Source organism: Mus caroli, chromosome 3 (genome assembly GCF_900094665.2).
Source record: "Mus caroli chromosome 3, CAROLI_EIJ_v1.1, whole genome shotgun sequence".
NCBI classification, from domain to species: Eukaryota; Metazoa; Chordata; class Mammalia; order Rodentia; family Muridae; genus Mus; species Mus caroli.
In genome coordinates this window covers 98,719,358-98,733,424 of record NC_034572.1, presented here as the reverse complement: position 1 = coordinate 98,733,424, position 14,067 = coordinate 98,719,358, and the positions used below count along the sequence as shown (strand labels likewise).

Genomic DNA, 14,067 nt, shown 5'->3' with positions numbered 1-14,067 from the left:
TAGGAGGCCTCTGTGCCTTCCAAGGGGCTCCCCCCTCTGCTCTGCACCAGCCCGCCCTGGGACCTCCACCTGAATAAACCTCTCAAGCCACTAGGCAGCTTTGTAACCGCCCTGGAGCCTCTGTCAAGTCTTGGACCAAGTGAAAATAAAGCTTTTTGAGACAGCAAAAAAAAAAAAAAGAAAAAGAAAAAGAAAACCCCAGGTGACTCTTAGCCAGAAAACCCCTACCTCTTACACCCCAGGCTCCTCACCCCAGGCTGTAAGAAGAAATAAACACCTGCTTGTTGGGCAGCCTACATCTGGGCTACTTGTTATGCAGCAAGAGAGAACTAATACAAGTACCTTGAGGAACCAAGTGGGCTCATCTGCTGCCCGAGTCGTTGCTTGTTTTCTCCCAGGAAGCCAGGGGCAGCTCCAAACCCAGCACAAGAGCTGGTGCCTCTCCATTTGCTTTGTGAATCATTTCCCCGCCCGGTTTTCCGCCACACTCTAAGACCCTACATCAAGCTTCTACATCAGCCTGTGCTTCAGCTTAAGTGATGCAATTTCTCTCCAGCTGGGAGCGCTTGAAGAAGATGTGTTTCTTTTGTGACTGATCCCCCGCTTTGTTGTGGCTTCTGGTAATTGACTCTCATTGGATCCTAATTAGAGAGCAGACTTCATCATTTTCCATCCTTTACTCAAAATGGAATCAAAAGAATTTCTTTCCAGCAAACACAGCCTCTTCTTGCTTGAGCTTGCAGGGTTGTGTCAGAACTGGAGTCCTGAAACGCAGACCCCCTCTCTCCCAGTACAGCTCACCACCCAGTCCCAGGGTGAGGTATACATTGTACCCCATGACCTCAGCTCTGCATTCGTCTCAGATCTCCAGACCCCCTCTCTCCCAGTACAGCTCACCACCCAGTCCCAGGGTGAGGTATACATTGTACCCCATGACCTCAGCTCTGCATTCATCTCAGATCTCACACTGGTCATGAAGTGGCTGAAGTCCCTGGAGATTCAGGAACCCAGTGTAGCCACCAACACAAGAGAGCTGGTGCTGGCCTCCGCTTTCCTGCCAGATACTCCTGCTGGCCTGCATGGGCTCAACTGGGGTGGAAACGGTAACACCTATCTCTTGGGGATGAAGAAGTTGGGCCTTTCAAGTCCAAAACATCTCCCCCCAGTCACCATGTGAATTTACATTTATGTTTATTCAGGAGAGACAGGAAAGTGTCCCTCGGGGAGGCCTGATCCTTAACCTCTGCACCCTAAATTCTGAGAACCACCAAGGCAGTTCCATATCAAATCAGCAGCCTTTCTTGCTCACTGGATGACAACACTCCTCGGGCCGCTTGCAGCTGTAGCCTGGGCCCAAGTGTCTCGCCCTGCTATAAGAGGTAGGCCTGGGGGGGGGAGGGTTTGGGGGACTTTTTGGGGTAGCATTGGAAATGTAAATGAAGAAAATACCTAATTAAAAATAAAAGAGGTAGGCCTCCTTAAGGACAGCTCTGGGTCAGGGCTGGGCTGGGAACACCTCCGCAGACACTTAAAAATGTGCGGTATGAACTCATTACACCAGCTGCTCTACAGGGGCAAAGTCTTTAGGCAGTTGATTTGGGTCATCCTACTGTCCAGAGATGTCCCATGATCCAGGGCAAAGGGCATGCCCTAGGCCTGCTGAGTTGGCCTGAAGCCTGGGCCTGCACCCTCCTCAGTCTGGACACAGTCTAGAGCTCCCCAGCAGAGCTTCTGTCTGATGAAGCTAAGTGGTAGAAAACAGTCAGAGCTGTGTGGGCACCAGGAAGACTGCACCAACAGCAGGCAGCTCCCCTTACGGTCAACCCTCCCCAGTCCGTGTCACTGGGCCAGTGGGCTGCCCTGAAGAAGGGAGGTCGGTCTACATGCCCTCCATGAGTCTTTACTAACTTAACATTCGTCTCTTCCCACAGCCTGTCTGCAGTTAGAGTCTCTCTAGTGGAATCTCAGGTGAGGAGAGAGGTCTTTGGGCAGATAAGTGGGATGCAGGTCTATGCTTCTAAAATTGTTGTACAGGGGCACCCTGATAGTCGTTTTGTTTTGTTTTGTTTTGTTTTGTTTTGTTTTGTTTTGTTTTTGAGACAGGGTCTCACTATATAGCCCTGGCTGTCCTGGAACTCACTCTGTAGACCAGGCTGGCCTCGAACTCATAGAGATCTGCCTGTCTCTGACTCCCTAGTGCTGGGGTTAAAAGTGTGCATCACTTTGCCTGGCTGATAATCTTATAACTGACGTCATCTCAGCCTACCAGTGCCAGCGGAGCAGCAATGCAGTGAGGGATATCCTGGGCTGGAATTAAAGGAATTAAAAAAAAAAATAAATTAAGCCAGTTGTTAGTGGTACAAACCTTTGATCCCAGTACTCAGGAGGCAGAGGCAGGCGAATCCCTTTGAGTTTAAGACCAGCCTAAACTATAGAGAGTTCCAGGACAGCCAGGGATACACAGAGAAACCCTGTCTCGAACCCCTCCCCCCCCCAAAAAAAAAAATTAAATAAATGATTAAAAATGAGGCTAACCATAGTGTCAGAGGCTGGCAAATCTTTGTGAGTACGAGTTCAGGGCCAGTTTGGTTTAAAAAGTAGTGAGTCTCAGGACAGCCAAGGCCACAGAGAAACCCTCAAAAAATAAAAACAGAAACAAATTAGTAAGGAAAGTAACAAAAGCCGGCCAGTGTGTCAGATACCTGTCGTCCGAGCCTTTGCGGGGAGGCTGGAAGACCAGGGTTCCAGGCCAGTTGTACCACAGAAGGCTATGCCTTAAAAGGAGGAGAGTCGTTAGCAAATCAATAAACTTAACCGTAAGCCTTTTATTTGTGATTCATGAGTCACAACAACACTTCCTGGAGTTTGCCTTATACAAAAGGGGGTCTGAAGAAGTAGAAACAAAATGAAAAGCAGATTTGCTTGAGGCAGCAGGGTAGGGGGTGGATGGGTGGGTGGGTGGGGGTGGGGTGGGGGTGTGTTCAATGCCAACAGCAGAAGAGTGACTAAGACTCTGATGTGAGTTCAGTTCCCAGCATCAATCAATCAATCAGCCAATCAAAAGGTGGCACTCTTTAAATACCAGACCTCTGGAGGTAAAGGTAGGTAGATAGATCTCTGTTAGTTCCAAGCTGGCCAGGGCTGCTGCATTGTGAGACCATCCCAAAAACAAAAACAACAACACAACAACAAAAACTCACAAAGAAGCCGGGCATCGTGGCACACACCTTTAATCCCAGTACTCGGGAGGCAGAGGCAGGCAGATTTCTGAGTTCGAGGCCAGCTTGGTCTACAGAGTGAGTTCCAGGACAGCCAGGGCTATACAGAGAAACCCTGTCTCGAAAAACAAAAAGACAAAACAAACAAACAAAAAACAAAAAAACCTCACAAAGATAAGTTAACTGGGCTTGTACAGGTTAGCCCAAAAGGGATTTCCTATTCATAACAGCTAAACTGGCCTACTTGGAATTACAGCTATTTCTCTTTTTGCTATCATCATCATCACCACCACCATCATCACCATCATCAGTGAAGGTTAGTAAACAACTTGGTTTTGGCTCCACTCAGCATGATTGACTTATCTTTGCCTTAGCTATGTGCCCAGTACCAACAGCCTCCCAGAAATGTTAACGCTTGAAAGTCAGCTCGCATTCCCTCCGGTGGATATAAACTGTCAAAGCTCAGTTGATGATGGGCGACTCTGGTTTTCTTGCGAACTTACTCTGGTTTTATAATTTTGTTTTTGTTTTCCTTTCTTTCACTTCCTAGACGAAGCCCTTTCAGAGTGGGCAGGGAGACAGACACATGAGGAAATTCACTTCAGCAGGGCATCTGCTAAGCGTGGCAGGATTCCTGCTCCAGACTCTCAAAGCCTCCTATTAATGGAAAGAGCAGGTTAACCTGGTCTGACCGACAGGAAGCCACCGTAGAGGAATAGGTGGAGCCCTGACATCCGGTGGGGACAGCTGGGGGAAGCGGATGGGGGAGGGGACACTAGGTGTGCCAGGGGAACCGAGGTAAAGCTGAGGTCCAGGTGGCCAGCGTGCTGGGTGGCTATGGGCCACACGAGGGCGCCTCACACTGCCAAGTAAGGGCCTGAACTGTCTCTACGAAGCTATGTCGGAGAAAAGGCCTTGATGGGAAAGAGGGTGGGCGGAGACCATCCTGGGTGTTCAGCGACGGGCCCCTCTCTTGTTCCTTGAAGGTCGGCGTGAGGTCTCCCTGGACCTGAAACAGCCGCTGTTCAGGTCCTGAAGAATTAACGCCTCTGTAGATCAGATCCATCTGTGTGTAGGAGGGAGGATGTTTGCGGTCACTGGGGTGTGTTGTGTTAGGAATGACCGCAGTACTGGGGTGTGAGGCTGGGCGTGTGGATTTCTCCAGAGGTGTAGGTGGGAGGGAGTAGACAGTTTCTACTCCCAGAGGGCTGGCGTTAGTGTCTTCTAGGAGCAGCACTTAAGGCAAGATGAGACCCCATTAGAATCAGACGGTCTTCCCATCAGAGGAAGTCCCCGTTTGGAAACAGTCAGGATGAATGGTTGCTTTAGCTTGCCAAGCTGCTGGGGTAAACGCCTCAAGCAGAAGCTGCATCAAGGCCTGGAGCCTGTCCAGCCATGCAGCTCAAGCACCCGGTGTCACCGAGATTTGTCCAGGGGGCACAGTGGAGATCTTGTGACCCAGGAAATAGCACTGGTCTTAGTTTAGATCAGGACATTTCCCCCTGAAAGCTGCGTGGGACAGTGGCTTGGAGCCCAGATGGGGGGGGGGGGGGGGGGGGGGGGGAACCCTCATAGAGGCGGGGGGGGGGGGGGGGATGGGAGGGGCAGCTGGAGGCTTCTGCCCACTCTCACCTTTGTCACCCAATAGCTACTTCACATGAGTCAGCTCTGCAGGCTGTACCCTGGCCTGAAGGCTCAGCCTGGGATTTGAAGGCATTAGAGTTGGTAGAAATTAACCCCCAGGATGTGAGCTTCGGGCTCGTAGGCTGAGGCTCTAGCAAGGGAAGAGGACGTCCTGGGGACTGGGTGTAAGCAAGCAGAAACACGGGGAGCCTGGGCAATGCCCAGGAGGACTGCAATGGGCCAGTGAGCACCAGGAAGGGTCAGTGTGAACCCAGGACTCTTGAGAACTCCAGTCGCTTCCTCTCTGCGGATCCAGACACCTCTACCATCCAGCCCCGCCCAGGCAGCTGCAATTCCTCAGCCAAATGACCCGAGACAAGAGTAAGAGGAAAACAGCTTTCGGAGCCTGCCTCTAGGGGAAAGAAGGACTATAAGAAGCAGGGATCCAGGACACAAGGTCACCGGGAAGCAGTCACGAATGTCAGGCGTGAAGGGGTGGAGATTTCAGGTCAGGGAGCTAAGGGTATACTGTTCAGTGACAGCATTTGCTTAAGAGGCCCTGGCGACAGGATTCAGGCCTCACTACTGAAAAATTTTTTTCTCTTAGCTTATGCACAAAGGGTCAGGTGACATTGATAAGCAAGAGTGACTTAACCCAACACAACTCCAGTTTCATCAGCTGCAAAACTACCCTGAGGTGTTTGCAGATTTAGGAGTAAGGTAGGTAAAGGCATGCCGTCAGGGCATGGTGATGGTGGCTCACACCAGTAATCCCAGCACTTGAGAGGGTAAGGTAGAACCAATGTGAGTTTGAGACCAGCCTAACTACAGAGTTAGTTCCAGGTTCGCCTGGGCTAAGGGGGGACTGTAAACAAATAAAAAAACAAAACAAAACAAAAATTCTATTGTCTTTCAACCCTAGGGGTGTCTGAGCCTTTCTCCTTCCTAACAAGTTGGCCTGGGCTCCAGACAGCAGACCTATAATTTGCCTGCACAAGTGTGATAAGAGGTCAATATTAATCTGGGTGTGGTGGTGCACACCCCAAGTCCCTGCCACTCAGGAGGTAGAAACAAGAGCCCAGAGGTTTGAAGGCCATCCAGGCAACATACGGAGACTCTAAAGAAGAGAGTGGACAGGAAAGAAAACTTTGAGAATAAGTGTAAGCCAGGCGTGGTGTCACATGCCTGTACTCTCAACACTCCCTAGACTGAGGCAGGAGGGGATGTCTAATCTAAGAGAAGCCTGGGCTACACAGTCGGATCAAATAAACAAAATCCTCTCAAAAGATGACAAACAAATGCCAGCGGAAGGATTCAGCAGGCAAACTCACTTGGTGCCAAGCCAACCCAGATGTGTAAGGTAGAAGAGAACTAACATAGAGTGTCCTCTGACCTCCACAGGAGCACACACACACACACACACACTTACACAAACACACACTTAAGTAAATGTAAGCAATTTAAAAAGAAATAAAACACTGGCCTAGTGGGAGGCGAGGAAGTTGGAGACTAGAGGGAGTACAAAGGCTGCCTGGATGGCAGACAGAGTTCAGTTCAGCCTGAGTAACTTAGCAACACATTATCTATATAAAAACCAAAGGATTAGGCTGGAGAAATGGCTCAGTGGTTAAGAGCACTGACTGCTCTTCCAGAGGTCCAGAGTTCAATTCCCAGCAACCACATGGTGGCTCATAATCATCTGTAATGGGATCCGAAGCCCTCTTCTGGTGTGTCTGAAGACAGCAACAGTGTACTCACGTACGTACAATAAATAAGTCTTTAAAAACAAAAAGGATTTTGTTTGTTGTTGTTGTTGTTTTTGTTTTTTTCAAGACAGGGTTTCTCTGTGTAGTTCTGGCTGTCCTGGAACTCACTTTGTAGACCAGGCTGGCCTCAAACTCAGAAATCCTCATGCCTTTATCTCCCAAGTGCTGGGATTAAAGGCATGTACCACCACTGTCTGCCTAATAAAGGATCTTTTAATTTAAATTTATATGTATATCTGGGGGGGGGTGTCAAAAGAGGACACAAGATCTCCTGGAACAGAAGTGACAGATGCTTGTGAGCTGGACACGGGTGCTGGGAACTGAACTTGGGTCCTCTGTAAGAATCACTGAGCCATCCCCACAGCTTCTCAAAACATAAAAGCCTGGTGGTGGTGGTGCAGGCCTAAATCTCTGTGAGTTTGAGGTCAGCCTGATCAACAAACTGAGTTCCAGGGTAGCCAGGGATGCACAGAGAAACCCTCTCAAACAAACAAGCAAACAATTAAAAAGATGTAAAGGCCCAGAAATACATCTCCATTGTAGAACATTTGCCTAGCATGTGTGAAGTCCCAGGTTCCATTCCTAGCACTGCAAAAGATGAATAAACAAAACAGTCTACTGTAACTTAGCTGGAAGTGCAGCTTCGTGGTAGATGCTCAAGGTTTTGGGTTCAATTCCAGCAAGAAAGATTAAAAGTTAAAAAAGAAGTTACTATATAATCCTGGCAGTGGAAGGGTCTTCTTATCTCTGTGTTAACTGGAGGCCTCTAGGGAGAATGCCTGGGTTTGTAGGAGTGGATTTAATGGCTTGAAGCTGGGTTGAGGAAGTGAAGGGTCACGTGGGATGTTCCCCTTGTGGGTCTAACAGGAGGACCATAGGACAGCAGGCTTTCTGATCAGGAAGAGGCTGCATGCTTCCTGTTAATAGTGGGCTTTGGGGTGACCTCAGTATTCCCATCATGGCTGTGAAAAACTAGGGTCTTTTTAAAAAGAGGGCCTGACGATTGATTGGCCAAGGGTTCACAGCTTTCCTCTCCCCTGCTAACCCCATCTCCCGACTCTGCTTCAGTGTGCTCAGCAGAACTCCACTTGGTGAATCTGGAGAGAAGTCTCTAAGGGCTCCTGGCACGGAATGGGCACTTCCTCATGGTTGGCGAAATTGAATTGCATGCAGGTCATAGAGTGGAGGAGAGAGAAGAGGCTTTCTGCGAGCCCAGTCTAAGACAGGGAGATGTGAGCGGGCACCTCCCTAGGATCAAGTGCCAGGAGTAGATGGGGGCCCCACCCTATCGGGTGGCACCTGCTGCCGAAACTGGCAGGCACCTTGGGTTCCTCCCAGCCCCCACCTCTCACCCCTGCTGCTCAGCCTCCTCTAAACCTCCTTAGGTTCCCTCTGCCTTCCTCTCCACCCCCATCCTCCTCTAGACTGCTATTATTTCCAGACCAGATGGCCCAATTTGAAATGAAATCTTGCATGCAGTCCTGCCTTCTTCCAGTCTGGTGCACAAACTACATCAAACTACATCAAAGTGATATGGCTGAGAACAGAACAAGAATGTCACCCCCACCCCAAATCAAAGGCCTCCCATGGCTCCCCTAGTCCCCATCAGCTAAGGCCCAGACTCTCCAGAATGACCCGATAGGCCCTGCTTTCCCTGGTTTCATCTTGTCCCCGCTCTCTCTGCCTGTCATACTGGGCCACCCTTAGATTGACCTGTTTGCTCCTGACAAACACCAGACCTCCTCAGTCTTCCAGCACCTGCACGCATGCATATATGCCCCTGAAGGTGGAAATGAGTATTTTCACACTGGCCATATTAGAGGTCCCTTCTGCCCATTTAAGACAGGCCAGGGAGTCACCTTTAACATTCGAAATTGCAAGCTTTTTACACTTACCAATCTGCGTTGGGCTCTGTCTCCCCCCCCCCCCACGTGCCCTTAGTCTACGTGCTGCTGCTATAAGGTGTGGCTTCGTCTTACTTGCTGTTGAACCTCCTGGGCTCAGCATAGCACTTGCACGCTGCAGGCATGGATTACTAACAGCAGGAATAGGGACAGGAGTCCACATTTACTCAGTTCTTGTGGTTCAATGCCAGGAACTGTTCTGGGTGCCCTCCAGGCATAACACTGTCCACACCAGGCCCAGGAGCAGACCCAGCCCACCCCCACCTCTTTCCTGTCTCTCCCTAGCAAAGGCTTTTTAAAGACTGCACTTTCCCTGACATTGNCTCATACAGGCCCCTGCAGACAGGATCAATATTGAGACCCTCACAGGGGATCTGGAAGGGGGAAGAGGGATGAGACCATGGTGTCCTGCTGCTGTGGTTGTTCTCTGGCAAGCAGGGCCATGCAGATGTGAATTCTTTCCTGCAGCAGGGTCTGGTACCCAGTTACCACCTCAGAGCCAGAGGACAGTTGGCAGCTGTGATGACACTGTGTCTTCTGGCACACAGCCAGATGGGTGGAGCCTGGACCTCAGCAGGGCTCCTGGTAGCTTTGGATACTCAGCAGCCTCCCTCCCCTGTTCAGACAGAGCAGAGGACCCTCTGGCGCTCAGCCCTGCCTCTACCTCTGCCTCCAGCCCCACCCCTATCTCAAACCACTTTCTGTTCAGAACTCCTGCAGTGGCTGCAGGGAGCTGAACCCTGCTGACTCACCCATGCAGGGAGTGTTAGTTTTACAGGCCCAGAGCCATGAGGCCAGTGAGTGACAGGCTTGACCTCAGGTTTTCCTGACCCCAAGGCCTAGTCCATCCTTTCACTGTATTGTGAGCCATGTGATACTGAATGCCAGATGCTAGAAAGGTCACAGAGGGCTCCTGAGCAGAGGCCTGGGCTGACCCCGTGAAGACAGGTACCCAAGGGAATTGGTACTTCCTGGGCAGCCCTTCAGCACAGCCTGGGATAGTCCCGGCTGGCCTGACCCAGAATGGGAGGTGTGGGGTGCCTGGGAGAGCCAGGCTGACTGGTCCTGACGTCAAGCTCATGGGAGAAATGTTCCTTTGTTGTTCATCTCATTGTTGTCTAATTACAGTGACCCAATCTCTGTACCATGGATGCCTTGAATGTGCAGCTCAGACCTTGAAAAAGACTCAGGGAGACAACTGCAAATATTAGAGGGATGAACCCAATAATGGAGAGTGTGTCCCTCAGCCAGAAAACTAAATGTCAGTGTGGCTAGAACAAAGCAGAAACTCAGTCTCCAGGAGGAAACCAGATCTGAAGAGCATTCATGGGCTAGGGAAATGCTCGGTGGGTGAAATGCCTGTCCTGCAAGCATGGGGACCTGCGTTCAGATCTCCACCCCCACGTAAGAGGCCAGCAAGGGGGCTACAGCTGTAACACTGGTGCTGGGTCCAAATAGAGACAAGGGGATCTCTAGAGCTCAATGACCAATCTGTGAGCTCAGGGTTTAGTGAGAGAGGGGGAGTAGGAAAGGGGAGGAGGGAGGGAGATATAAATCAAATAAATAAATGTAATTACAAAGAAAGAAAGAAAGAAAGAAAGAAAGAAAGAAAGAAAGAAAGAAAGAAAGAAAGAAAGAAAGGAGGGAGGGACGGAGGGAGAGAGGGAGGGAGGGAGGAAGGAAGGAAGGAAGGAAGGAAGGAAGGAAGGAAGGAAGGAAAAGGAAGGAAACTAGGGGGTAGCATGTCCCTTTAATCCCAGCACTCAGGAGTCAGAGGCAGGTGGATCTCTGCCAGTTTGTAGTCATTCTGGTCTACACAGTGAGTTCCAGAACATCTAGGGATGCATGATATGACTCCATTTCAAAAAAGTTAAAAGAAGAAAAAAAAAAGCACATCGGGATCCTGATCACTGCCTGCCCTGTTAACCGAGCCACCAACCCGAGAGCGCCCATGAGGCTGACCCATGCCCTCTGCACATATGTAACAGCAGTGCACCTTGGTCTCCTGTTGGACTCCTAAGAGCAGGAGCAGGGGCTGTCTCTGACTCTGTTGCCTGGCTTTGGAACTCTTGCCTTAACTGGGCTGCCTAGTCTATCAACCCTCAATAGAAGGTGAGCCTAGTCTTACTGCAACTTGATATGTCAAGGCTGGTTGACATCCATGGGAGGCCTCCCCTTCTCTGAGGAGAAAGTGTACCGGACCTCGTGACAGTCCACATGTGCATGTTGAGGTGGGTGTCAAGTGTCTTCTTCAATATCTGTCTACACTATTTTGGACACAGGATCTGAGCCTGGAGTTCACTGATTCATCAAAACTAGCTGACCAGCAAGCTCTAGGAATTCTGCTGTCTCTACCTCCCTAAGCTGGGATTATAGGCATGTACCATCAAGTCCTGGTTTGTACTTAGATGGATCTAACCCAAGGTACCTTACCAACTGAACCATCTCTCTCTAGCCCTCTAATTTATGTCTTGTTTTATATATATATATTTTAACTGAAGGCTTTTTTTTTTTTTTGAGACAGGGTTTCTCTGTGTAGCCCTGGCTGTCCTGGAACTCACTCTGTAGACCAGGCTGGCTCGAACTCAGAGATCCACCTGCCTCTGCCTCCCAAGTGCTGGGTTTAAAGGCTAACCGAAGGCTCTTAACTATCAGATACTTACCTTGAATTTGCTATGCAGCTAAAGATGGCACTGAATGCCCTGCCACTACCTCTAAAGCATTGGTTCTCAACCCATGGGTCCAGACCCCCAGAGGGGCCACACATCAGATATTTACATTCATAACACCAGCAACATTACAGTTATAGAGTATCAACAAAATAATGTTATGGTTGGGGGGGGTCACCATACCATGAGGAACTGTATCAAAGGGTGGCAGCATTAGGAAGGCTGAGAACCATTGCTCTAAGTATCGGCATCATAGGTGTATACCACCACCCCTGGCTATGTTGTACTGGCGAAGAGAACCAGGCTTTCCTGAACACGAGTTCAACTATACTAACTGAGCTACATCTCAATCCCCTAATTCCAGTTTTGATATTAAGACTTTAAAAACCAAGCTGGGGGTGGGGGCTGGAGAGATGACTCAGTGGTTAAGAGCACTGACTGCTCTTCCTCAGGTCCTGAGTTCTATTCCCAGCAACCACATGGCCACTCATACCTGTCTGTAACTCCAGTTCTAGGAGATTTGACACCCTCACGCTAACACATAAAAAAAAAAATAAATTATTTAAAAAAAAAACTAAATTAAAAACCAAGCTGGGCATGGTGGCCAATACGTTTAATCTCAACACTGGGGGGATTGAGGCAGGTGGATCTCTGTAAATTCATGTCCTGCTTGCTCTCCAGAAAGAGTTCCAGGCCAGCCAGAGCTACACAGTAAGACTTTGTCTCAAAATAACAACAAGCCCGTGGCTTATCTTTTCAAAGCCGCCAGGTTGTCCCAGGGTAAGTAGATGATCAGAAGTGCCACGTGAACCTCTTTCTCCTCATCCGGGTCTAGGCCAGCTTGGGTCACAGCGCAGCCAGCCTGTGACCCAAGCCGGCAAGTCTAGCAGAGCAGAGCAGAGGACTGCTGCTGCCCGCCCACCCGAGGCACTCCCAACCTTCTGCTGAGACTGTGTCTGTGGAGTCCCATTCCCTCTCAGAACACACCTTCCACAGAGCAAAGCATCTCTGACCTTCAAAGAACCAGACACACCTGGATTTTCACTTCAGCCCAAATGAGGCAACAGAGCCATTCATTGGAAGTAAACCAACAAAAAAGAAAAAGAAAAAGAAAAAGTAATTCTAAAGGAGGCCTGCAGGCAGAAGAGACTGCAGTTTAAGAGGCATATAGAATTCACGTGTCTGAGAAAGAAAAATGAAGAAGAGAAAATACAGGGCTGGAAAGGAAGAGAAGCCTAAAAGGGCCACTGGGAATGGAAGTAGATATGAATTCTGATTTGGGAGCGCATATCCGTGTGTGATCAAAGACATGTGTCACCATCTGGCTTTCTGTGGCAGAAGTCTTGCCAACACTTGGGAAACAGCTGCTAGGAAATCTGTCGAAAATCTGACTCATGGACACCACCTAACCATTCCTTCCTGGCAGATACTAAATCCTGGGAGGCTCACTCTGCTGTTATGAACCACATATCCATGCTGGAATAAGTTTTTTCAAGCAGCATTTATTTATTTATTTATTTATTTATTTATTTATTTATTTATTTATTTTAAAGTTCAGGGTGTGTTACATGTAATCGTTGTACAATGTCATAAATAATTGTGCAAAACTATAAGGACTGACTTGGTTTTGAAGCAAGACTGTATGCAAAACATTCTAATTTTCTATGTAAGATACATTCTTTAATCGCTTCTCGGCCTTTTGGCTAAGATCAAGTGTGAAGATACATTCTTAAAAAAACAACACCTTTTTAATAGCAATTCTGTGTTTATGTGCATGCGTATGTGTGTATGCGTGTGTGTATGTGTGTTCACATGCGCATTCATGTATGTAGACCAGAGGTTGATGTTGCTCTCTTCCTCAATGGCTCTGCACCTTACTTTTTGGGGCAGGGTCTCTCACACTGAAGCTGGAGCTCTCTGACCCCAGCCATCCTCCATCTCCACCTCCCCAGCGTTAGGATTTGAACTATGCACCTGAGTCTGGCTTTCATGTGGGTGCTGGGATAGAACTCAGATCCCCATGCTTGGGTGGCAAGCACTTTCTCACTGCGTCATCTCCCCAGCCCCAGATAGACTCTCCTCTAGAGGAAACGATGTGTCCCACTTTGTCTACTGTATTTTGATGTGATAGCTCCAAGATCATTGGGAGGGGTCTTTATATCAAGTCTCCCTCCCCATTCTCTTTTTACATTTGCTTTTGAAATAGTCACATTAGAGTCTCTCTGTATGTAGCCTCAAAATCCCAGACTCTTAAGAGCACAGACTGCTCTTCCAGAGGTCTTGAGTTCAATTGCCAGCAACCACATGGTGGCTCACAACCATCTGTAATGGGATCCCATGCCCTCTTCTGATGTGTCTGAAGACAGCGACAGTGTCCTCACGTACATAAAATAAATAAATACATCTTTTAAAGAAAAATCCCAAACTCAGTCTTCTGAAAGAAGAGTTAAAGGAAATGCCAGGTCCATTTTATAAAGCAAGCAAGCATTAGTTTTGTCCTTTTAAAATATTTTATTTTTATTACTTTTAATTACATGTGGAGAGGCTGCATATGAGTGCAGGTATCTGTGGGGACATGGGAGTCAGATCCCCCTGCATATGGAGTTACAGGTGGTTATAAGCCTCCCAAAGTGGGTTCTGGGATTTGAACTCAGGTCCTTTGGAAAAGTAGGAAGCACTCTTAACTCCTGAGCCATCTCTCTGGCCTCCGTTTTGCTTTTTAAGATAATAATAACCATTTACACAAGTAGCTAGAATATATTTTATTTTATTTATTTATTTATTTATTTATTTTTTGGTTTTTCGAGACAGGGTTTCTCTGTATAGCCCTGGCTGTCCTGGAACTCACTTTGTAGACCAGGCTGGCCTCGAACTCAGAAATCCGCCT

The 14,067-nt window shown here is 48.6% G+C and overlaps 1 protein-coding gene and 1 non-coding gene across 2 annotated transcripts in view; both read left to right on the top strand.

Annotated features, from left to right (window-relative positions):
• The window catches only part of LOC115030642 (ferritin light chain 1-like), a 5,061-nt gene extending 807 nt beyond the window's left edge, over positions 1 to 4,254 (top strand). The window contains exons 2-4 of the mRNA XM_029475544.1: positions 893 to 1,103; positions 3,475 to 3,534; positions 4,205 to 4,254. Of these exons, the coding sequence (XP_029331404.1) occupies positions 893 to 1,103; positions 3,475 to 3,534; positions 4,205 to 4,254 (321 nt within the window). The remainder of the gene's footprint in view (positions 1 to 892; positions 1,104 to 3,474; positions 3,535 to 4,204) is intronic.
• An 8,609-nt stretch (positions 4,255 to 12,863) lies between these two features.
• Positions 12,864 to 13,058, top strand: LOC115030818. Its single transcript, XR_003836383.1, has one exon. It is a non-coding gene; the product is annotated as a U2 spliceosomal RNA (small nuclear RNA).
• The last annotated feature ends 1,009 nt before the right edge of the window (positions 13,059 to 14,067 follow it).